The sequence below is a fragment of the Haematobia irritans genome, chromosome 4 (genome assembly GCF_050003625.1).
Source record: "Haematobia irritans isolate KBUSLIRL chromosome 4, ASM5000362v1, whole genome shotgun sequence".
NCBI classification, from domain to species: Eukaryota; Metazoa; Arthropoda; class Insecta; order Diptera; family Muscidae; genus Haematobia; species Haematobia irritans.
Genome location: NC_134400.1, coordinates 97,132,762 through 97,159,904, shown reverse-complemented (window position 1 = coordinate 97,159,904; position 27,143 = coordinate 97,132,762). Strand labels below are relative to the sequence as shown.

At 35.2% G+C, this 27,143-nt stretch overlaps 1 protein-coding gene across 1 annotated transcript; it reads left to right on the top strand.

Moving 5' to 3' along the window:
• The first annotated feature begins 18,469 nt into the window (after nt 1–18,469).
• Nucleotides 18,470–26,112, top strand: LOC142234276 (uncharacterized). Its single transcript, XM_075305368.1, has 2 exons — nt 18,470–18,555; nt 25,009–26,112. The coding sequence occupies exons 1-2, from the start codon at nt 18,550–18,552 to the stop codon at nt 25,918–25,920; spliced, it is 918 nt and encodes a 305-aa protein (XP_075161483.1). The 5' UTR covers nt 18,470–18,549; the 3' UTR covers nt 25,921–26,112.
• The last annotated feature ends 1,031 nt before the right edge of the window (nt 26,113–27,143 follow it).

The following is a 27,143-nucleotide window of genomic DNA, read 5'->3' as shown; positions in this document are numbered from 1 at the left end:
TTCATCCGATCCGGTTGAAATTTGGAACATGGTTTCAGCTTATATATACATAAATATATACATCCCCCATCTAAACCGATCACCAGATTTGACTTCCGGAGCCTCTTGGAAGACCAAAATTCATCTGATTCTGTTGAAATTTGGTACGTGGTGTTAATATGTGGCCTCAAACATCAAAGCAAAAAGTGGTCGAATTCGATTCATAATTATATATAGTCCCCATATAAACTGATCTCTAGATTTGACCTCCGGTGCCTTTTGGAGAAGCAAAATTCATCCGATCTGGTTGAAATTTGGTACGTGGTGGTAGTATATGATATTTAACAACCATGCCAAAAGTGGTCCATATCAGTCCATAATCATATATAGCCCCATATAAACTGATTCCGAGATTTAGATTTGGAGCCACTTGTAGGAGCAAATTTCATCCGAGTCAGTTGAAATTTGGTACATTGTGCTAGTATATGGCCGTTAACAACCATGCCTAACTAGATCCATATCGGTCTATGGCTATATATAGCCCTCAGATAAATCGATCCCCAATCACACAAAAATTCTAAGTCAATTGGTCCATATCAAGTTCATAATTGTATATAGCCCAAATATAAGCGACCCCCATATTTCAATTCTCTGCGTATCGTGCAAAAGTCCATATCGATTCGTAATTATTTGTAGACTTACCTATACATACCTTTTTTGTCTAATATATACCACGTATGGACTAACTAACAATTTAGAAAACGATTTTAAGAAGTTTTAAGATACAACAACCCAATTAATTCGATTGTGGATGACCGTCTTTCGTAGAAGTTTCTACGCAATCCATGGTGGAGGGTCCATAAGATTAGGCCTGGCCGATCTTACGGCCAGTATATACGGCTTGTTTTTTCCTTGTCCAAAAGTCGATAAACTTTTGAATGAAGTCGTATTGTCCTTATAATTAAGTGATGCGAGCCACCGTGGTGCAATGGTTAGCATGCCCGCCTTGCATACACAAGATCGTGGGTTCGATTCCTGCTACGATCGAACACCAAAAAGTTTTTCAGCGGTGGATTGTGCCACCTCAGTAATGCTGGTGACATTTCTGAGGGTTTCAAAGCTTCTCTAAGTGGTTTCACTGCAATGTGGAACGCCGTTCGTACTCGGCTATAAAAAGGAGGTCCCTTATCATTGAGCTTAACATGGAATCGGGCAGCACTCAGTGATAAGAGAGAATTTCACCACTGTGGTATCACAATGGACTGAATAGTCTAAGTGAGCCTGGTACATCGGGCTGCCACATAACCTAACCTAACCTAACCTAACCTATAATTAAGTGATTTAACTTAAAACTGGATATCATAACATGAAAGAAAATCTTTTTGGGTAAGGTCAACTTGACTTTAATAATTCAGAAAAATTCTTAAAAATTGATGAAATTGTCTTTAAATTTGTAGTCTTTTTGCTTCTTGACTACAAAGCACAAAATCGTTCAAATATAGGACATGTTTTTCAACACTTTATTTTAAAGACGTTTTTTGCTTGAACCATTGCATAAATTCTACTGGAAGTCGAGTCTGAATTTGCAAAATAAAGTTGTCGTTATCTCGTTTTTAAAGGACTTTGATGGCATATGAAGAAAAAAAAGCTGAAAAACGAAAAATTGTGTATTAAACGTATCCTTACTTGTATTGTCCGCTTCGGATCCTTACTTGTGTTGTCCGCCTCGGAATCAATACCAAAATTGTTAAAGTAAAAACAAAATCTTTGGAACCGGACTTGCTTTTTTTAGTGTAGGTACTTAATTTTTTGATATTTGCATATTCACCGTATGTCCATATATACATATCCCTTAAAAACGAAAAAAATCAATGTGTCCGATTTGTTAAAACTATTAAGGGCAGATGTGGGGAAACATGGAGTGAAAAACGTGTACTTAATTTTTCATGCCAGTAAAGGGACTACTCCTAATCCTGCTCTTTAAAAGAGTTCAAATTCTTTGGATTTTGTTTTTCATAAGGCATATGTCATCATTCGAAACATTCTCTGAAAGATATGGTTAACTAAACTAACCCAAAATGTTCCTAAACATTGTTGTTCTAAGTCAATTCGATATTTTTAACGAATAGTCTCTCCGTTAAAAAAAATCAGGAAGGCGCAGCGAAGCCGGCTGGTTTAGGCTAGTATTAAAATAAAACGCTAAAATGAAATTTGCCGAATAGAACCAACTCAGTACGGTTTGCTGTAGCATATTGTAAAGCCTGATTCGTCCAACATTAGGTGTTCCTCACTTGTTTGAACGTTTTTTTTTTTAAATACTCAAGCATTCGATATCGTTTTGTTTTTTTGAGATGGGTGAATTTAATTTTTTATAGTAATTTAAATTTTCTGGCGGTACAGACAGTGTCCGCCACTATCTGCTAGCCTTAGTTGCAGTAGGTATAGACAACATTTCAATTAGCACATAAACACGTCTTAAATGAGCTGTGCGGCAGCTGTCGGTCGGTATCTTGGCTTTTGGTAGTGCGACTCGATGGTGGTCGCATTTGGTGTGTGGGTCATTGGGTTGATAGTACAAATTATTTGCATTAAATTATATTAATTTTCAAATTTGAATATTCGTTACGATTGCTGTCATTTTGTTTATTTTTCTTTGTCACTTCTATACTAGCGCGTTAACTCATACAGCACTTAAAAATGATAACAACAAGCCGGACGGCAAGTAGGTGTTGAAAATATATTACAAGTGTCCTTCATTTGTCACCCTCTTGTCCGGCCACAAAGTTTGCTAAAATGTTTCCACGAATGATGCCATACGACACAAGGGGATGGGTGGTAAGGCAAGGAAGGAGGAGATATCAATTTTACTATACAGTCGCTTTGGGTGGTTGTAGGTAGATAGACATTATTAAGGTGACTTTAAAAATGCTAGGAATTTGTTTGAGTTATCATTGTTGGTAGTAGAGATAGCCACTCGCCAACTTCGTAAAATATTTGGAAGGGCAATTCGTCGTACACTCAAAAAACAGTGAATACACCAGGAAGTAAATTTTTGGATAATTTTAGAATACTTTAACTAAACTGTATAACAAACGTCGATTACACGACAATATCCCAACAATTATTAAATAATTTTCGACAATTTCAAGAAATTTATTAATATTTTTCATTTGTTAAAGAAAATTTCGTAGTTTGAAAAAACTGGAGTTCAAAATTTTAAAAATGTCTTTAGCGCATTACGAAGTTTACAATGGGCACATTTGTGGTAAAATTTACAAAATTTAGTAAATACTTATGCTTCATTTGTATATAATTTTTATTACTATTATTTGTTAACCAACGTACGCAAAAAATTATTAAAGTAAAAAAAAACTTTCTCCAAACATAAAAAAGTCCATGAACTAAAATAGAGTTAAAATGGCTTGAGTGCCCTAGAGGATTCACTTTTTCTGAGTGTACTGAAGGTAGTGGAATGTCCAACAAGAAAGAAACTCAGAGGAAGATGAATATTTGATATCCTACAGCAAATTTGAAAAAAAGCATGCCCGTTTCCAAAGATTTTGTCTTTACCAAAAAAGCGGATAATTCAAGTAAGGATACTTTTAAGACACAAATCTCCTTTAAATTTCGGTTTTGTGTACTTGGTTCTATGAAGCAAATTTTAATTTTTCGTTTTATTAGCAGTTTTCTTCATGTGCTATCAAATTCCTTTAAAAACGTGTTAACGACAATTTTAATTTCCAAATTCAGACTCGACTTATAGTATAAATTATGCTATATTTCAAGTAAAAACGTCTTAAAATAAAGGGTTAAAATATAAGTCCTATTTTTGAACACGTTTTTTGCTTTGTAGTCAAGATTCTAAAAGACAACAAATTTATTTAATTTTAAAGAATTTTTTCTGAATTACTAAAGTCATCTTAAAACTTGTAATATTATCTTCTAAATGTTATCTTATTCCATAGGGAGTCTATGTTAGGTTGCAGCCCGATGTATCAGGCTCACTTAGACTATTCAGTCCATGGTGAACTTCTCTCTTCTAGAGAGTCTATGTTAGCTTAGGATATGTAATGCAACAAATTGAAGGGGTATATTTTTATACCCTCCACCACCATAGAATGGTGTTGGGGGTATAATAAGTTTGTCATGCTGTTTGCCATGAAATCGAATTCTGACTATATAAGTTTTATATATTTTTGATCAGGGAGAAATTCTAAAACGATATAACCATGTACGTTAAGCTTTAGTCTTCAATAATGAAGCTATCGTGCTGAAATTTTGCATAAACTCTTTTGTTTAAAGGAAGGTCAAATTTGAAGATGGGCTATATCGGTCCAGATTTTGATATAGCCTTCATAGTAATTGACCCATCGATTTGGGGTCTTGAGCATTTAGACCTAATATCTAATATGTAAAACCTAGTATTTTGGGTGCATAAATAATTTTTCCGAATATGGTGTGATTTGATCCACATTTTGATGTAGCCCAGATTTAATTTCTTAGGCTTCTGATTTAATTTCTTGGGCTCACGCATACTCACGACGGAAAAATCTTACTCGATATTGTTTGGTAGGACTCACGCTCACGAAAAGAAAATTTGAACTCACGCGCACTCACGCACGAAAATGTCGTGACTCACGAAAAATATCGTGACTCTAGAAAAAAGTCGTGACACACGAATAATTTTATGAGTAATTTAGCGACGTATCTACTCATGTTGAGCATGATTAAAATCGGTGTCACTAAAATTGTAAATGAATTCAAGTCCCCACGTGTCACTAAAATTGCAAATGAATTCACCTCGTAAGCATTTTATGTCCGAGGGCGGGATTACTTTCGTGAGCGTATTTTTCGTTACTCGCGAAGAAATTATTTTCGTGACTCACGCTCACGCACGACATATAGTTTGTTAATCACGCTCACGCACACTCACGCCGTTACCATCAACGTTAGTCACGACAATTTCGTGTCACGTGTGTCTAGTGTACATCGACCCATGGTTTGGTATATCCCCCATGTAGCCCGATCTTACGATTTGACTTCTTGGGCTCCTGGACACCGCAATTTGTATTCGAGTTGCCAGAAATTCAAAATCTTGAGGAATTTGGAGTCAACACATAAGATAGTGTATATGGTACCATGTTTTGGTATTTGCCTCATATAGACCGATCTTCTGATTTGATCTCTTCTGCGGCTAGACATCCCATTTTTATCTGATTTGTTGAAATTCAAAATCTAATGGTATTTGAGTCCACGCATAAGTAAGTCGAATATGAAGCGTATCGATCCACATATTGATATTTCCACCATATAGACCGATCTCCCGGTTTGACTTCTTGAACGTCTAGACATCCGAATTTTTATCCAATATCCCTGAAATTCAAAATCTAGAGATATTTTTGGTCCATAAATAAGTGTGCTGAATATGGTGCGTATCGGTCCACGTTTTAATATAACTCCATAAAACCTGATCTCCCGATTTGACTTCTTGAACGTCTAGATATCAGAACTTTTATCCGTTTTGCCTGAAATTTTTAAATCTAGAGGTATTTTGGGCCCATGTATAAGTGTGCCGAAGATGGTGTGTATCGGTCCATGTTTTGGTATTCCCCCCAATATAGCCCGATCTCCGAAAATCTATAGGTAATTGGGGTCCTCACGTTTCTAAGTGGAATATGGGGCATCAATCAATCCACATTTTTGGGTCCGTAAATAGGTGTAGCGAATATGGTGTGAATCGGTCCATGTTTTGGTATAGCCCCCATGTGCTAAGTCTCCCGATTTCATGTTGGTATATATGTTTGCTTGGCAATTTAACCCACCTATTGAAGGTACATGATCGTCCCAAACATGTTTCAATAGCAAAATATTTTATGGTTTTTGAAGGTATATTGGTATAGCCCCCATATAAACCGATTTGAAATCGCTATTTTAATCCGAATTCCTTAAAATGTTGCAAGTTTGGCACTACAAGACAGCGCGTCGCCGGGAATAAGCCAAAATACCTCAGCACAACTTTCGTGTAACATGTGATGAATTGAAGTAGGGCACAGTCTTTGGTCTCAGGACAATATTTTCTTTTTCAGTGCGAGGTTATGTGGATAATGCAGGCATATTTACTTCAATTTGGGCATATATAGAAACTATATCTAAATCTTAACCAATTTGAATGAAATTCGGCACACATTGGTAAAATATAAAATATTCACTGAAAAAATATTGATTAAAGATTATCCATTTTTAATTTTAGTACTCGTAATTCTCACAATGTTAAATGCAAATTTATTTAACATAAAAAAATATCCTTGCTTCAAAAATTTGCTTTTTTTTTACTGAGGACACAAATCTTTGAAATTGGTGTCTTTCAAAATTAACATAAGGCACATTTGCATAAAAAAACATTTTTGATTTAAAGTAATAGAATATAAATTAACTGAGATGAGAAATTTTCGCATTAAATAAAGGGTGATTCTTTTGAGGTTAGGATTTTCATGCATTAGTATTTGACAGATCACGTGGGATTTCAGACATGGTGTCAAAGAGAAAGATGCTCAGTATGCTTTGACATTTCATCATGAATAAACTTACTAACGAGCAACGCTTGCAAATCATTGAATTTTATTACCAAAATCAGTGGCAGAAAATCCGCCTTTTTATCGACAAATTTTGTTCAGCGATGAGGCTCATTTCTGGTTGAATGGCTACGTAAATAAGCAAAATTGCCGCATTTGGAGTGAAGAGCAACCAGAAGCCGTTCAAGAACTGCCCATGCATCCCGAAAAATGCACTGTTTGGTGTGGTTTGTACGCTGGTGGAATCATTGGACCGTATTTTTTCAAAGATGCTGTTGGACGCAACGTTACGGTGAATGGCGATCGCTATCGTTCGATGCTAACAAACTTTTTGTTGCCAAGAATGGAAGAACTGAACTTGGTTGACATGTGGTTTCAACAAGATGGCGCTACATGCCACACAGCTCGCGATTCTATGGCCATTTTGAGGGAAATCTTCGGAGAACAATTCATCTCAAGAAATGGACCGGTAAGTTGGCCACCAAGATCATGCGTTTTGACGCCTTTAGACTATTTTTTGTGGGGCTACGTCAAGTCTAAAGTCTACAGAAATAAGCCAGCAACTATTCCAGCTTTGGAAGACAACATTTCCGAAGAAATTCGGGCTATTCCGGCCGAAATGCTCGAAAAAGTTGCCCAAAATTGGACTTTCCGAATGGACCACCTAAGACGCAGCCGCGGCCAACATTTAAATGAAATTATCTTCAAAAAGTAAATGTCATGGACCAATCTAACGTTTCAAATAAAGAACCGATGAGATTTTGCAAATTTTATGCGTTTTTTTTTTTTAAAGTTATCAAGCTCTTAACAAATCACCCTTTATAAAACAACTTTTAATACAGACTAAATCTTGTTTTGCAGATTTTACAACATTGGTTAAAAGATTTTTTTTTTGTAAATCAAGAACACATTTTTTACTCTGAAAATTTTATCACAATGGACTGAATAGTCTAATTGAGCCTGAAATAATTTGGGCTGCCACTTTAACTTAACTTTTAAACTACTTTGGAATTAACTGTTATAATGTGAATTTGTCGCATAACAACAACAAAAATTCGATAAATGCACTCAAAACAAGTTACAGCAGTAAGTTCGGCTAAGGGTCGAATCTTAAATACCCACCACCATGAATCATATATAATAGTTTTCTTTGAAAAATCTTTGTCGTCGGGGGTTATTTGATAATATATAGAATTTCAGGGGGGTTTTATGACAAATATTTTCGCAAGCAGATCAGTTCAACCAGTACGCTTCCTGAAGATACATTTACAATTTCTACCTATGAAGACTAGAACAGATTTATAAGAACCATTTTTGTTGTTGTTGAGTTTTAGAGGAATCATAATCATCTCGTGTAAGTGTGCAAGATAATGATTAAATAGCGCCGCATTACTTAAATGGTTACGACAAGTAAAATCTGGAAATTTCACATTAAGTTTCAAGCAATTTTCATGATCGGTCTAGTATCTAGACCCCAAATCGGAGGGCCGGTTTATAAGGGGGCTATATCAAAACCTGTACCGATACACAATATATTCAGCACACCTATTTATAGTCCTAAAAACCCCAAGTTTTCAATTTCAGGCAAATTGGATAAAAACTACGGATTCTAGAAGCCCAAGAAGTAAAATAGGGCTATATGAAAACATTGACCGATACACGCCATTTTCGTATTTGTGGTCCTTAAATACTTCTTGATTTTCAATTTTATGCAAATTGGATAAAAACTACGGATTCTAGAAGCCCAAGAATTAAAATCGGGAGATCGGTCTATATGGCGGCTATACCAAACCATGGACCGATAATCACCATTTTCGGCACAGCCAAATCGGGAAGTCGGTTTATATGGGGACTATATCAAAACCTGGTCAAGTTCGAAAATGGGCTACATCGGTCCCATTTTCCAACTTGACCTGCCTGCAGACAAAAGACGTGTTTGTGCAAAATTTCAGACCGATAGCTTTATTATTAAAGACTGTAGCGTGATTACAACAGACAGACAGTCTTAGAATTTCTCCCTGATCAAGAATATATATATTTTATATAGTCGGAAATCGATATTTCAATGTGTTACAAACGGAATGACAAACTTATTATACCCTCATCTCCATTCTATGGAGGTGGATATAAACAAGTTTATTTGAATTCAGAGATTTTGAATTCAATGATTCTGGCATTGATTCCAAGCCATAGATGCTGTTTCCTTAAAAAAAAGATATTTTTAGGTATCTATCTATCTTTAAATCAAGGCTATATAAATTTAAAATTAGGATACAGATCTCATTATAGCATTTTCATACCCATTTTGCGATATATCAGCAAAGGTATTCATGTGCAAATAATTGTAGTTTCGACATTTATATATAAAAGCAAAGTATAAGTTCAAAACAACTTTAAACCAATCTTATGTACCCTCCACCATGGGTTGCGTACACTGAACAAAAAGCATGCCCGGTTCCAAAGATTTTGTCTTTACTTTAACAATTTTGGTATTGATTCCGAGCCAAAGAAGAGGAGAATACAAGTAAGCATACTTTTAAGACACAATTTTCTTTTAAACACGCAGAGAAGAAACATGATTGTCACAATCATATTTGAAGAGCAAAATAATATGATAGGAGCTATTTTTGCGGCGACCATGTAACATTTTCACCTGCAACCATGTTGGCTCAGTTAACATGGTTCTAAGAAAAATATAATTGTCCTCATCTAAAATGTTATTACATATATTGATAAAAAGAATTTTGTTTGAATGAAAAGACAATGGTCACGATTTAAAATTTTATGGTATTCATTCAAAATGTTTTTCTTCTAAAGGGTGATTCTTTTGAGGTTAGGATTTTCATGCATTAGTATTTGACAGATCACGTGGGATTTCAGACATGGTGTCAAAGAGAAAGATGCTCAGTATGCTTTGACATTTCATCATGAATAGACTTACTAACGAGCAACGCTTGCAAATCATTGAATTTTATTACCAAAATCAGTGGCAGAAAATCCGCTTTTTTATCGACAAATTTTGTTCAGCGATGAGGCTCATTTCTGGTTGAATGGCTACGTAAATAAGCAAAATTGCCGCATTTGGAGTGAAGAGCAACCAGAAGCCGTTCAAGAACTGCCCATGCATCCCGAAAAATGCACTGTTTGGTGTGGTTTGTACGCTGGTGGAATCATTGGACCGTATTTTTTCAAAGATGCTGTTGGACGCAACGTTACGGTGAATGGCGATCGCTATCGTTCGATGCTAACAAACTTTTTGTTGCCAAAAATGGAAGAACTGAACTTGGTTGACATGTGGTTTCAACAAGATGGCGCTACATGCCACACAGCTCGCGATTCTATGGCCATTTTGAGGGAAAACTTCGGAGAACAATTCATCTCAAGAAATGGACCGGTAAGTTGGCCACCAAGATCATGCGATTTGACGCCTTTAGACTATTTTTTGTGGGGCTACGTCAAGTCTAAAGTCTACAGAAATAAGCCAGCAACTATTCCAGCTTTGGAAGACAACATTTCCGAAGAAATTCGGGCTATTCCGGCCGAAATGCTCGAAAAAGTTGCCCAAAATTGGACTTTCCGAATGGACCACCTAAGACGCAGCCGCGGTCAACATTTAAATGAAATTATCTTCAAAAAGTAAATGTCATGGACCAATCTAACGTTTCAAATAAAGAACCGATGAGATTTTGCAAATTTTATGCGTTTTTTTTAAAAAAAAGTTATCAAGCTCTTAACAAATCACCCTTTGGTTAAAAGAACATGATCACAACTTAAAATGTCTTGATCTTTATGGAAAAAAAGGACGCCACTTGAGAAAAGAAAACAAAAAAAAATTAACTTTATTTTATTTGTTTTTATTTATTTATACACTAATTCATTGTTTATTTGTATTTATAATGCCGTTCAAGCAAACATCATATATTTTTACACACTCTATTTTATTTCAATTTCAACAATAAGTACTTATTCCATATCTACATCGTGCACATCAAATGTACAAACGCAGACATCATGTAACTGCAAATAAAAATAAATGATCCATATAGCAAAATGCAGAACAAAAACAGGTACATTTTTTCAATTACACTTTCCTTTTTTGTGTTCACATAAAAACACGTGCCACTTCTGAATAAATAAATTAACACAAAACACAGTAAATCCGTATTCTCCGACCATTCCAAGAAACAATCAACACACGACTGACGCGCAAAATGAAAATCGTGTGTACCTGCTCAATGTTTTTATAAAATTCTTTTCGCCGCAAAAAAGTTAAAAAATTAAATGGTCACGAAAAAAATGTAAATGGTCTTTATGGCCATGTCATGGCTCTAGACATATCTATACTTAACCTATAAAAATACTTTTTTCCCTGTAAAAAAGTAAAAAAATTGAATGGTCAGGTACATGATTTTCCCGACCATTTAATGGTCTCAAATTCTATCATTTAAATGATAGAATATGTTTGCGGTATTTGAGAACCATTCAAATGCTTATTGCCACCATACATTTTTCTCCGCTCGAAAACTATTTTTCTAAAGACAAAATACATGGTTTTCGCGGCAATTACATGCTCTAGATAAGCATTAAATGGATGCGGCAACCATGTCCAAACATGGGTTTTCTGTGCGTGAACTTAGGTTTTGCGAGGAAGCAAATTTTAATTTGTCGTTTTCAAATCAAAGCCCTTTAAAAACGAGGTAACGACAACGTTATTTTCCAAATTCAGACTCGACTTACAGTAGAAATTATGCTATGTTTCAAGTAAAAACGTCTTTAAAATAAAGTGTTGGAAAACATGTCCCATTTTTGAACGATTTTTTGCTTTGTAGTCAAGATGCAAAAAGACAACAAATTTAAAGACAATTTCATTAATTTTAAAGAATTTTTCTTAATTATTAAAATCAAGTTGACCTTACCCCAAAAAATTTTTCTTTCATGTTATACCCATTTTTAAGTCAAATCACTTACTTATAAGAACAATATGACTTCATTGAAAAGTTTATCGACTTTTGGACAAGGAAAAAACTTAATATTAGAGAAATGCGTCTTCTATGCTAAGCTAAATTTGAATTTGTATTTTAAAGACATGAAATCTTTGGCCTCACGACAATATTCTTTTCAGTGTAGAAACTTCTACTAAAGACGGTCATCCACAAACAAATTACTTGGGTTGCGGCCGATGGCAAGGCATCTTAAAATTTCTTAACATCATCTTCTAAATTATAAATTAGTCCATGCGGGATGTAAGTAGAACAAGTATATACGGCCGTAAGTTCGGCCAGGCCGAATCTTATGTACCCTCCACCATGGATTGCGTAGGAACTTCTACTAAAGGCTGTCATCCACAATCGAATTACTTGGGTTGCGATAACACTTGCCGATGGCAAGGTATCGTAAAACTTTTTAGCACTGTCTTCTAAATTGTAAGTTAGCCCATACGGGGTATATATTAAACAAAAAAGGCCGATTAAATACGTATATAATCTAGTTTGACAAAATTTTCTATAGAAATAAAATTTTGACAAAATTTTCTATAGAAATGAAACCTTGACAAAATTTTCTATAGAAATAAAATTTTGACAAAATTTTCTATAGAAATAAAAATTTGACAAAATTTTCTATAGAAATAAAAGCTTGACAAAATTTTCTATAGAAATAAAATGTTGACAAAATTTTCTATGGAAGTAAAATGTTGACAAAATTTTCTATAGCAATACAATTTTGACAAAAATTTCTATAGAAATAAAATGTTGATAAAATTTTGTATAGAAATGAAATTTTGACAAAATTTTGTATAGAAATAAAATGTTGACAAAATTTTCTACAGAAATAAATTTTTTACAAAATTTTCTATAGAAATAAAATTTTGACAAACATTTCTATAGAAATAAACTTTTGACAAAACTTTCTATGGAAATGAAATTTTAACAAAACTTTCTATAGTAATAAAATTTGACAAAATTTTCTATGGAAATAAAGTTTTGGTAGATTACAAAATTTTCTATAGAAATAAAATTTTGACAAAATTTTCTATGGCAATAAAATTTTGACAAACATTTGTATAGAAATAAACTTTTGACAAAACTTTCTATAGAAATGAAATTTTGACAAAACTTTCTATAGTAATAAAATTTGACAAAATTTTCTATGGAAATAAAGTTTTGGTAGATTATTTTTGGCGATATGGACCAATTTTTGTGTAATAAGTCATCGGCTATATATAACTAAAGACCGATATGGACCAATTTTTACATGGCTGTTAGAGGCCATATATTGACAAAATGTACCAAATTTCAACCGTATCGGATGACTTTTGCTCCTCCAAGAGGTTCCGGACGTCAAATCTGGGGACGGTTTATATGGGAACTATATATAATTATGGACCGATATGGACCAATTTTTGCATGGTTGTTAGAGACCACATACTAACACCATGTACCAAATTTCAACTGGATCGGATGAATTTTGCTCTTCCAAGAGGCTCCGGAGGTCAAATCTGGGGATCGGTTTATATGGGGGCTATATATAATTATGGACCGATATGGACCAATTTTTGCATGGTTATTAGAGGCCGTAAACTAAATCAGGTACCAAATTTCAACCGGATCGGATGAATTTTGCCCCTCCAAGAGGCTCCGGAGGTCAAATCTGGGGATCGGTTTATATGGGGGCTATATATAATTATGGACCGATATGGACCAATTTTTGCATGGTTGTTAAAAACCGTATACTAAGACCACGTACTAAATTTCAACCGGATCGGATAAATTTTGCTCCTCCAAGAGGCTCCGGTGGTCAAATCTGGGGATCGGTTTATATGGGAGCTATATATAATTATGGACCGATATGGACCAATTTTTGCATGGTTGTTAGAGGCCGTATACTAACATCAGGTACCAAATTTCAACCGGATCGGATGAATTTTGCCCCTCCAAAAGTCTCCGGAGGTCAAATCTGGGGATCGGTTTATATGGGGGCTATATAGAATTATGGACCGATATGGACCAATTTTTGCATGGTTGTTAGAGACCGTATACTAAGACTACGTACCAAATTTCAACCGGATCGGATGAATTTTGCTGCTCCGGGAGGCTCCCCAATCCAAATTTGGGGATCGGTTTATATGGGGGCTATACGTAAACGTGGTCCGATATGGCCCATTTTCAATACCATCCGACCTACATCAATAACAACTACTTGTGCCAAGTTTCAAGTCGATAGCTTGTTTCGTTCGGAAGTTAGCGTGATTTCCACAGACGGACGGACAGCCGGACAGACGGACGGACGGACAGACGGACAGACGGACGGACATGCTTAGATCGATTCAGAATTTCACCACGACCCAGAATATATATACTTTATGGGGTCTTAGAGCAATATTTCGATGTGTTACAAACGGAATGACAAAGTTAATATACCCCCATCCTATGGTGGAGGGTATAAAAACGAAAGGTCGATTAAATACGTATATATTCAGTTCTTGACCGGTATATATAGGGTAGAAATAATTACGAACCGATAAGAACTGGTATGCGGTAATTATAGAGCCAGAATTGAAATATGGGGGTCGCTTTACATGGGGGCTATATACAATTATGAACACGAGTCTACCAAAAATGGCAGATTTTTTACTGTTTGGTAGGTAGATTGGTAGAATTCTTGATGTTTTGAAAGATTTTGCAAAATATTCCTCTCCAACTATGAAATGCTTCATAAATTTTCTATAGAAATAACATTTTAACAATATTTTTTTATAGAAATTATATTTTGACAGAATTTTCTATAGAAATATTTTTTTCGTTTTGTTTTTTATTGTTGGTTTGTACTTCAATCATATTACTCTTGTAGTTTAGTCAACGCAACGGTTTTTAAGCTGAGATCAATATGGGAAATAAATTTTTGACAAAATTTTGTATAGAAATTATATTTTGATAAAATTTCCTAAAGACATAAAATGTTGATAAGATTTTCTATGGAAATATACAATTTTGACAAAATTTTCTATGGCAATAAAATTTTGGTAGATTATTTTTGGCTCTTAAAGGCTCCGCAAGCCAAATCTGGGGATCGGTTTATATGAGGGCTATATATAATTATGAATCGATGTGGACCAATTTTTGCATGTTTGTTAGAGACTATATACCAACACCATGTACCAAATTTCAGCCGAATCGGATGAAATTTGTTTCTCTTTGAGGCTCCGCAAGCCAAATCTGGGGATCGGTTTATATGGTGGCTATATATAATTATGGACCGATGTGGACCAATGTGGATGTGGACCAATGGTTGTTAGAGACAATCTACCAAACATTATGTACAAAATTTCAGCCGGATCGGATGAAAGATGCTTCTCTTAGAGGCTCCGCAAACCAAATCTGGGGGTCCGTTTATATGGAGGCTATACGTAAAAGTGAACCGATAAGGCCCATTTGCAATACCATTCGACCTACATCAATAACAACTACTTGTGCCAAGTTTCAAGTCGATAGCTTGTTTCGTTCGGAAGTTTGCGTGATTTCAACAGACGGACGGACGGACATGACCATTTGCTACATCAATAACAACTACTTGTGCCAAGATTCAAGTCGATAGCTTGTTTCGTTCGGAAGTTAGCGTGATTTCAACAGACGGACGGACGGACGGACATGCTTAGATCGACTCAGAATTTCACCACGGCCCAGAATATATATACTTTACGGGGTCTGAGAGCAATATTTCGATGTGTTACAAACGGAATGACACAGTTAACCCTCTAGCCCCATTTTTTTCTGCCAGCTGAAAAAGTCAAAGTTTTCGGCACAAAAGCAAGAGAACGAAACAAGCAAAATCAATACGATAAAATGCAGTATATGCTGCAAGGTCTCTAGTAGAGTCTTAACTAGTTTTGTTTTTATTTTACCATTTGAGTTGTCTTTAGGTATGATTTAGTAAAAGCTTCCCGTTGTAATGATGACCGCCTAAAGGCGGTTTGGGCATTAGAGGGTTAATATACCACCATCCTATGGTGGAGGGTATAAAAAATTCATAAAGCACAGATTATGAACATTCATTTAATTAAAGTTCCTTTATTTTGAAGAAATTTGTTCCTAATATTGTGTAAATAGGGCATTCTAAAATTTAGATAGCATAATCTCTTATATTAGGGTAATATTTTTTCGGTAGATTTAAGACGAGGTATATTTAAAACTAGATAGATACCACAATCCTTAAGGTAAAGTCAAAATCTTTGAATTCATGTAAACCTTGTTTTAAGTTAATTTGATCTTAGTGTCTTGCATCAGGAGGTAAATATGTAGGACCGCATTCATTTGTGTAATGTTCTATGCCAATAAATTAACTTTTTTCCGTGAGTTACAAAAGCATCGCCAATGTCAGTTCCCCATTTTTTATACCCACCACCATAGGATGGGGGGTATATTATTATACCCACCACCATAGGATGGGGGGTATATTAACTTTGTCATTCTGTTTGTAACACATCGAAATATTGCTCTAAGACCCCATAAAGTATATATATTCTGGGTCGTGGTGAAATTCTGAGTCGATCTGAGCATGTCCGTCCGTCCGTCCGTCCGTCTGTTGAAATCACGCTAACTTCCGAACGAAACAAGCTATCGACTTGAAACTTGGCACAAGTAGTTTTTATTTATGTAGGTCGGATGGTATTGCAAATGGGCCATATCGGTCCACTTTTACGTATAGCCCCCATATAAACGGACCCCCAAATTTGGCTTGCGATTGCTCTAAGAGAAGCAAGTTTCATCCGATTCGGCTGAAATTTGGTACATGGTGTTAGTATATGGTCTCTAATAACCATGCAAAAATTGGCCCACATCGGTCCATAATTAAATATAGCCCCCATATAAACCGATCCCCCGATTTGGCTTGCGGAGCCTCTAAGAGAAGCAAATTTCATCCTATCCGGTTGAAATTTGGTACATGGTGTTAGTATATGGTCTCTAATGACCATGCAAACATTGATCCACATCGGTTCATAATTATATATAGCCCCCATATAAACCGATCACCATATTTGACCTCCGGAACCTCTTGGAAGACCAAAATTCATCTGATTCAGTTGAAATTTGGTACGTGGTGTTAATATATGGCCTCAAACTCCCATGCAAAAATTGGTCGATATCGGTGCATAATTATATATCGGCCCCATATAAACCGATCCCCAGATTTGACCTCCAGAGCCCCTTGGAAGAGCAAAATTCTTCCCATTCGGTTGGAATTTGGTACGTGATGTCAGTATATGGTATCCAACAATCATGCAGGAATTGGTTCCTATCAGTCCATAATTATATATAGCTCCCATATAAACCGATCCCCAGATTTGACATCCGGTGCCTTTTGGAGAAGCAAAATTCATCCGATCTGCTTGAAATTTGGTACGTGGTGGTAGTATATGATATTTACCAACCATGCCAAAAGTGGTCCATATCAGTCCACAATCGTACATAGCCCCATATAAACCGATCCCGAGATTTGGTTTTGGAACCTCTTGGAGGAGCAAATTTCATCCGAGTGAGTTGAAATTTGGTACATTGTGCTAGTATATGGTCGTTAACCATGCCTAACTAGGTCCATATCGGTCTATAGTTATATATGGCCCTCAGATAAATCGATCCCCAACCACACAAAAATTGGTCCATATCATGTTCATAATTGTATATAGCCCCCATATAAGCGACCCCCATATTTCAATTCTGGCTCTCTACGTACAAAAAGTCAATATCGATTCGTAATTAACTATACATAACTTTTTTGTCTAATATATACCATGTATGGACTAAATCACAATTTAGAAAACGATGTTAAGAAGTTTTAAGATACCACAACCCAAGTAATTCGATTGTGGATGACAGTCTTTCGTAGAAGTTTCTACGCAATCTATGGTGGTGGGTACATAAGATTCGGCCTGGCCGAACTTGCGGCCGTATATAATTGTTTTTTCTTAATTTTCGGCATTTGAATATGAGTGATTATCCGTATTTCGATAACCCAGATATGTATGCAATTTTTGGACTAAAACACATCCCAAAATCACTGACAAAATATTCTGATCACAATTGTGTATTCATAAAACGTGATTTATGCGTTTTATCGTCAAATACGCGAGAGTCTATTACAGTCAACACTCAAAGACTTATCACGTATTTGATTTGTCTCTGGCTTGGAGGAAGCATTAAACAGGGCGCATTGATGGCGCTATATGTCAAGGTCCACAATTTAATGTGACCTAAATGTAAACAATAATAGATTCCCGAATTTCCGATCGTTGATTATCGAAGCACCAAAAATCCATAGTGACTAACACTTAGCTGAAGGAAGTAAATTTGGCATAGACTAAAGTAATTTTAATTGAATTGCGATCACAAACCATAAACTACGTAACCGCAACATTAGGCAACGTTTATTGCTCTTTGTTGGCCAAAACTACAAAAAAGTTTGTTGACATCTTTGCTTATTTAGTCGGGCCAATTGTTGGCTTAGCATAGCTATACTCGCTTTGGCTTTCTTTAATGACGTTCGGTTAATACCGCAAAATGACCAAAATACGTGCCAACTATGGATCCCACTACGCGCATGCGTACCTTTTCAATTGAACGCATGCCCAATTAATTATGCTGGCCACATAATCGATCCATTGGTTTATATCACTTTCGTTGTAATTTCAATTTCGTTGCAATGCACATATTTTACTCACTTTGCTAGAATGGTGGTGGGGGTGGAATGGTTAGATTTGAATTGGTTTTATATCGCTTCAAGAAAAAAATACAGCCAATCAGCTGTTCTGCCCTAGAAATTGGCCAATGTAATTAAAAAAAAAAAAAACAAAAACGATGAATATTTTTGCAGTATAAATGCGAAGGTGTTTCGCTTTTAACCTCAGTTCAGTACTCAGCGTCAAACCAACAAAGAGTTCGTTCAAAGTTTTTTTGTGACTTTTTTGTAAATTGGGATTAAAAACCTTAAGTGTGAAATCGTAATAATGAAGGTACGAAAGAATCCAAATGAAAATAAAATGCCTAAATTACTTCATTTACACAGTGTACAGCGCAAAAATATCAATATGTAAAATAAAGATTTTATCTACTTTATAATTTAAAAAAAATAAAAAATGTGCTATTACAAACAAAAAAGAATGAGATGATGTAACTCTATGACAGTTACATCCGAAATTTATTTCGTATGGCAGATACTTGCCGAATATTTTTATACCCTCCACCATAGGATGGGGGTATATTAACTTTGTCATTCCGTTTGTAACACATCGAAATATTGCTCAAAGGTGAAATTCTGAGTCGATCTAAGCATGTCCGTCCGTCTGTTGAAATCACGCTAACTTCCGAACGAAACAATCTATCGACTTGAAACTTGGCACAAGTAGTTGGCATTGATGTAGGTCGGATGGTATTGTAAATGGACCATATCGGTTCACTTTTACGTATAGCCCCCATGTAAACCGATCTCCAAATTTGGCTTGCGGAGTCTCTAAGAGAAGCAAATTTCATCCGATCCGGTTGAAATTTGATACGTGGTGTTAGTATATGGTCTATAAAAACCATGGCAGAATTGGTCCATAATTATATATAGCCCTTATATAAACCGATCCCCAGATTTGACCTCCGCAGCCTCTTGGAGGAGCAAAATTGATCCGATATGGTTGAAACTTAGTACGTGGTGTTAGTATATGGTCTCTTACAACCATGCAAAAATTGGTCTACATCGGTTCATAATTATATATAGCACCCATATAAACCGAGGGAGCCACCGTGGTGCAATGGTTAGCATGCCCGCCTTGCATACACAAGGTCGTGGGTTCGATTCCTGCTTCGACCGAACACCAAAAAGTTTTTCAGCGGTGGATTATCCCACCTCAGTAATGCTGGTGACATTTCTGAGGGTTTCAAAGCTTCTCTAAGTGGTTTCACTGCAATGTGGAACGCCGTTCGGACTCGGCTATAAAAAGGAGGTCCCTTATCATTGAGCTTAACATGGAATCGGGTAGCACTCAGTGATAAGAGAGAAGTTCACCAATGTGGTATCACAATGGACTGAATAGTCTAAGTGAGCCTGATACATCGGGCTGCCACCTAACCTAACCTTACCGATCCGGAGCCTCTTGAAGGAGCAAAATTCATCCGATCCGGTTGAAATTTGGTACGTTTCGCTAGTGTATGGCCGATAACAACCATGCCAAAATTGGTCCGTATCGATCTAACTATATTATATATAGCCCCCATATAAACCGATCCTCAATCACAGAAAAATCACGATTGCCACTTGAGCCAAAAATAATCTACCAAAATTTTATTGCCATTGACAATTTTATATTTCTATAGAAATTTTTGTCAAAAGCATTTCATAGTTGGAGAGGTATATTTTGCAAAATCTTCCAAAACATCAAGAATTCTACCAATATACCAAACAGTAAAAAATCTGCCATTTTTTGTAGACTCGTGTTCATAATTGTATATAGCGCCCATATTTCAATTCTGGCTCTATAATTACAGCACATAAGTTCATATCGGTTCGTAATTATTTCTTCCCTATATATACTGGTCATGAACTGAGTATATACGTAGTTAATCGACCTTTCGTTTGTCTACTATATATCCCGCATGGACTAATTTACAATTTAGAAGATGATGCACTGAAAAAAAAGCATGCCCGGTTCCAAAGATTTTGACTTTACTTTAAAAATTTTGGTATTGATTCCGAGCCAAAGAAGCAGAGAATACAAGTTAGGATACTTTTAAGACGCAATTCTCTTTTAAATTTAGGTTTTGTGTACTTGCCTCTAGGAAGCAAATTTTAAGTTTTCGCTTTTTCAGCTTTTTTTCTTCATATGCTATCAAAGTCCTTTAAAAACGAAATAACGACAACTTTATTTTTCAAATTAAGACTCGACTTCCAGTAGAAATTATGCTGTGTTTCAAGTAAAAAACGTCTTTAAAATAAAGTGTTGAAAAACATGTCTTATATTTGAACGATTTTTTGCTTTGTAGTCAAGAAGCAAAAAGACAACAAATTTAAAGACAATTTAATTAAATTTAAAGAATTTTTCTGAATTATTAAAGTCAAGTTGACCTTAGCCCAAACATTTTTTCTTTCATATTATGATACCCATTTTAAAGTGAAATCACTTAATTATAAGGACAATACGACTTCATTGAAAAGTTTATCGACTTTTGGACAAGGAAAAAAACTTTATATTAGAGAAATGCGTGTTCTATACTAAGCAAAATTTGCATTCGTATTTTAAAGACATGAAATCTTTGACCTCACGACAATATTTTTTTCAGTGTGTTAAGAAGTTTTAAGATGCCTTGCCATCGGCCGCAGCCCAAGTAATTTAATTGTGGCTGACCGTCTTTAGTAGAAGTTTCTACGCTATCCACACGCAGAGAAGGAATATGATCACCACAAACATGTTTCAAGAGCAAAATGTTATTTTTGTATGGTGACCATGTAACATGTTTGTCACTACAATGTTATTTTCTCGTCAAATATAACCTGCTTACCGAAATCAGATACACGATTTCCGAGAAAATAACACGGTTGCGAAAACCATGTTACATGGTCACCACCCAAAAATAACATTTTGCATTTTAAAACATGTTTGAGGTGATCATATTCCTTCTCTGGGTGCATGGTGGAGGGTACATAAGATTCGACCTTGCCGAACTTACGGCCCTATATACTTGTTTTAAGTATGTCTCAAACACTTTATGAGCTAAACATGGGTATAAAGTTCAATGGCCGTACACATAAGTTCAGTATAAATTAAATTAGAAGAAATTTTTCGTGCGATACCCAAAAATAGTACAAATGACCTGTGTGGTAAAAGTGGTATTGACTTGGGCCAATGAACTCTTGCTTTAATTTTGTTTAATTGTAAAGGTTCCAAACAAGGATGTTGCTTTTTTAAATGAAGACCTTATTTAAAGGACTATCTAGTTTTAAATCTAGGCGATATATATTAATAATTGGGATGCATATCTTATTCGTTCTCTCTTTGCGATATTCATGTATGAATAATTCAAAGACATATAACTTTAACGAAGGGACGAAAATTTCAAAGTTTCTTGTCCTAAATAAAAAAAAAAACAATTCCTAAAGCAAAGATCACAAACTTACTTTTAATTAAAATGTCCAAAAATTAAAAGTGGAGTTTTCTTAATTTTACATATTAGGTCAATATTCGTATTTGTTTGGTGTAGAGAAGCCTTTAAATGCTCAGAAATGTTCTCAGCATTGCTGGGAGGAAATAATTCGCTGAAAAGCGTTTAATATTCGGTCTGAACCGCGATTGAACCCATGACCCCTTGTATGCAAGGTGGGCATGGTTACTATTGCATCATAACCGCCTTCTTAGTTGATCTAGATCTGGCAGTCTGTCCTTGTTCGCCAATTTGTTGTACCCATAGCAGAGATGCCAGCACATAACAAAAAAACACTGTAATAAGACTTTTCGTTTCTGAGGAATGGAATTTTAGTCAAATGAAGTTTCCTTTTGATGCTAAAAACATGTTTAAGGCAAATAAAATAGACTATATACTTATTCTCTTAAAGAAAATATTTTATTACAAAGAAAATTTTCGTTTGTCTAAAATTTCGATGTTAGTGAATTCAGTAGGAAATTCTTTAACTTTTTCGATAGTAATTCAAATCTTTTGAAAAAAATATCCCAAGAATTTGTAGCTCTTTTGAAAATTTAAATTAATTCTTGGGAGGGAGTGATAACGACCATAACTTTGAAGCCGAATTTTTATAATCCTTTGATGTTCTATCGACTAATCAATTTTAACGAAAAAGTCGATATTGTATTAAATGGGGAATATAATGCAAATATTTTTATGGTTACTCTGAGAGTACCTATATCATTTATTTTAAAAATTATTTAAAAAAGGATATAGGTGCAGACATGGTAATTATGAATGTGCAAAATTATCCGGGCCAACAGCAACCTAATATTTTTAAAAAGTAAAAAAAAACGTTAAACATTTTGAATAACTTAAAAAATTGACTCTTTGAAATTTTAAATGAAATCGATTCCCGTATTTTTCTTGGATGGAGTGGACATAAAAAAAAATTGCCAACCATATTCTAGTCCACATAAAAATCAAGTTCCTACTTTCAATTATAGGGATACAAAAAAGGAAAATTAACTTTTTTTAAAAAATCGAAGTCGAAAATATTAAAATTTAACTAATCAGATTATGATATTTTTGAAAAACGACTAACATAATTTTGATGTTGGCCAAAACTTATCAAACTATTGTCGTTCAAGATAATGTCAAAAAATCGATATTGATCGAAGAGTAAATTTTTCCAAATTTTGAAAAAAATCAAAAACTCAAAAAACCGACTTTTTTAAAGTTTTGGAAAGTCGAAAAGCCGACATTTTGATTTTGATAACTTTCTCTGCTTTTACTGAAAATTTGTATGCAATCGGTTTCAGATTTTTTCATTCTTGTAGACGCATAAAAATAAAGAATAATACACTGAAAAGAATATTAATGTGATATTAAAGATTTCGCAACCTAAATTTTAGGATGCGAAATTTACAAAATATTAAGGGCAAATTTCTTTAAAATAATGGAATTTTACTTAAAATAAAGTTTATAATCTTTGCTTTAATTTTTTTTTCATTAAATTTAGGGCACAAATTTTGTAAATTTGCGCCACTCCGTTAAAGTCGCATGTCTTTGAAATTGTCCTTAAATTAACTGAAATATTGAAACTTTAGATTTAAGATAAAAATGCTTCAAATATAGGCTAAGATTTATTTTGATGATTTAGCGTCTTTGTTTTAAAGTTTTTTTTGGAATTAAGAAAACGTTTTTTCTTTGAAGTATCCGTTATAATTTTGCTTTTTAAACTGACATTTGTTTGTACGTGAGTACCTTGATTTCTAAACCGCGAAAAGAGAATGAAAATTTGATAAATGAGCTCTGTATCCTAATTTTAATTTTATTCGTCCTAGATTCAAAGCCAGATAGGTCGCTAAAAAATGTCTTTATTTTAAAGAAGCCGCATCTTTGGCTCTGAATCAATACCAAAATCCTTACAGGAAGGTCAAAATCTTTGGATTCAAGTAAACTTTTTTTTTTTGGTGTACGGAGTGGCCTTATTCTTGCCCAAATAAAATCGAAGTCTTTTTGTTTATGATCCTAAAATTCAACTATCGGCTCATAATAATTTTAAAAATCGACCAATGTACTTTTGATGGCGCCCAAAATCGACTAATATATTTTAACGAACAGAACGAAAAGTATATATTTTATTAAAAAGAAAATATGATACAAGCTTAGTTGTAGCCACTGTGGTGCAATGGTTAGCATGCCCGCTTTGCATACACAAAATCGTGGGTTCGATTCCTGCTTCGACCGAACACCAAAAAGTTTTTCAGCGGTGGATTATCCCACCTCAGTAATGCTGGTGACATTTCTGAGGATTTCAAAGCTTCTCTAAGAGGTTTCACTTCAATGTGGAATGCCGTTCCCACTCGGCTATAAAAAGGAGGCCCCAAAAAGTTTTTCAGCGGTGGATTATCCCACCTCAGTAATGCTGGTGACATTTCTGAGTATTTCAAAGCTTCTCTAAGAGGTTTCACTTCAATGTGGAATGCCGTTCCCACTCGGCTATAAAAAGGAGGCCCCAAAAAGTTTTTCAGCGGTGGATTATCCCACCTCAGTAATGCTGGTGACATTTCTGAGGATTTCAAAGCTTCTCTAAGAGGTTTCACTTCAATGTGGAATGCCGTTCCCACTCGGCTATAAAAAGGAGGCCCTGTCATTGAACTTAACATGGAATCGGGCAGCACTCAGTGATAAGAGAGAAGTTCACCAATGTGGTATCGCAATGGACTGAATAGTCTGAGTGAGCCTGATACATCGGGCTGCCACCTAACTTAACCTAACCTATAGTTGTACCAACTCTGAGAGTATCAACACAATTTATTTAAAAAATTATTTTACAATGGATATATATGTACAGACATACGGTGAATGTGGATGCTTAAAATTATCGGGTTTAACTGCAGCACACAAAGTTTCAAAATTTGGAAAACCGATGTGTATTCCTTTCGAAAAAAAAAATCGAAAACTCGAAGAGACAACATTCTCTAATTTTGAAAAAAGCCTACTTTTTGCTTAGTTTGCTACCATTACTGAAAATTTGATTGTAATCAAATCCAATTTGGTGACTATTCGAAACAGACATATCGGTCCATTGGCAACCATGGGGACGAGGGTTGCCAATGGACCGATATGGACCCTTTTAAAGAAACTTCTGTAATGGCATGAGGGAATATCGTTTCTCCAACAGGAAACTTGCTAAATCTATTAAGGAATTAGCTAGCTTCGTCCGATTTCAGCGCTTTCTCACTTGTATCTACATAATATAATGATTTTTATTTTGTCCTCTTTCCCTATTTTTTCAGGTATTCTTTTGCGTTTTGGCCCTGGCAATGGCTTCTGCCCAAGCTGGTCTCTTACCACATCATGGTGATGGTCATGTCATTGATCATGGTGTAGTACATCATGGAGATGATCTACATCATGGAGATATACATCACAGTAATGGTATTCACATTGGTCATTCTGCCCATGTTTTGGTTGATGGTCATCATGGCGTTGATCATCATCCCGTCTTTCATCACACAGAACATCATGCTGCGGTTGATGTGATACATCATGACGATGGCCATCATGATGGAATCCATCACGATGGTATTCATCATGATGGTGTTCACCATGGTGTCCATGCTGGCGATGTCCATAATGCTCCTGCAGCTCAGATTATCCACCATGAACCCATTCATCAAGTGGAACCTGTTCACCATGTGACCAAAGTTGTCCATCATGAACCTCATCATTTCTTGCATTACACTCAGCCCTCTGTTGATCACCATGTCGTCCATAACAATCATCATATCGATGAACATCACCATGCTTCAGATTTACATCACAGCGAATTGCATCATGGTGATGCCCATCATCATGGCGATGTTCATCATGGTGACGTTCATCACGGTGATGTTCATCATGCTGGTGTTCTTCACCACACTGGCTTGGTTCATCATGCAGATGCCCATCATCATGGTTCTATTTTACATCATGGTGATGTTCACCATCACGGTTTGGTTCATCATGGCGCTGTTCATCATCATGCCGCTGTGGTCCATCATGCCCCACTCGTTCATCATCACCATCATCATAAGGCCGCCATTGTTCACAAAGTGATTCCAGCCCATCATCACCACCATCATGCCCATGCTGATATCTTGGCTGTTGCCAAGCATCATTTGCATGGTAAATTCGGCAAAGTAAAGATTACCGAGAAACATTATTAGACGATTTTAATTCCCTCCAATGATGCCATTTCCCTACCCCAAAAAATGCCATTGTTCGCTTTTCATAGCCATAATTTATTATACGAACGAACTCTCATCTCTCTGAGTATTGGATCATCCCATTTAGAAAAAAAATGTAAAACTATTGCCCATAAAAATGGATCATTTGTTGTATATGTATTTTTGTTTAGTTCATTTATTTGTTTGCATTATTAATCAATCTAGTAATTAAGATATTCATTGTTAAATAACATGTAGTTATTATATTATTTCTCTCAGTGTTACACTTGTCTTTTTGTGTAAATATTTCCCAAGTCTCTAGGAAAAAAACAAGCGTTTCTTAAAATTTTCGATTTGTTTTATTTGTTTCCCTAGGGAGTCACAGGAAAGTTTTTAACTAATCGACTGTTGATACAAAAGAGTGAAGATATACGTTTTGCAATGTCATTCGACCTATATCAACTAGTTGTCTTTTCACCTTGGCCAAAATTTAGTCAAATTCGATATTTATTTTTGTCAAATTCGTCATTTGATGATATCGACATCTATTAATCAAATTTATGGATGTGAAGATTGAAAATATCTATCATCACGGTTGTTTATATATTATTTTCGTTATTTCTACGAAACATTCTTCGTAAATTTTTTATGAAACCAACAATGTTTTCACTGATTTTCGTATTTATTACCAATAACTTATTACAATATTTATTCGAGCTTATTGAACAATAAGATTAAGGGATATGGTACTATTATAAGTTATTGAAAGGAAAATGCCAGATGGTTAGGTTAGGTGGCAGCCCGATGAATCAGGCTCACTTAGACTATCCAGTCCATTGTGATACCACATTGGTGAACTTCTCTCTTATCACTGAGTGCTGCCCGATTCCATGTTAAGCTCAATGACAAGGGACCTCCTTTTTATAGCCGAGTCCGAACGGCGTTCCACATTGCAGTGAAACCACTTAGAAAAAAATTGCGCTTTTTTTAATAGAAAACAAGAAAACACCATTAATAGTATCCAAATCCCTTAGTCCTCTTGTCCAATAAGCTTGAATAAATATTGTAATAATTTTTATATTATTTTTAATTGTTCATAGGACATTAAACCAGCCTGCATTTATATCAGGCTAAAATAAAAAATACCAACAACTTTTTTATGAATATACGAAATCAAAATATGTTATTTAATTTTTAAGACATTTCTTTGAGCAATGTGGTAT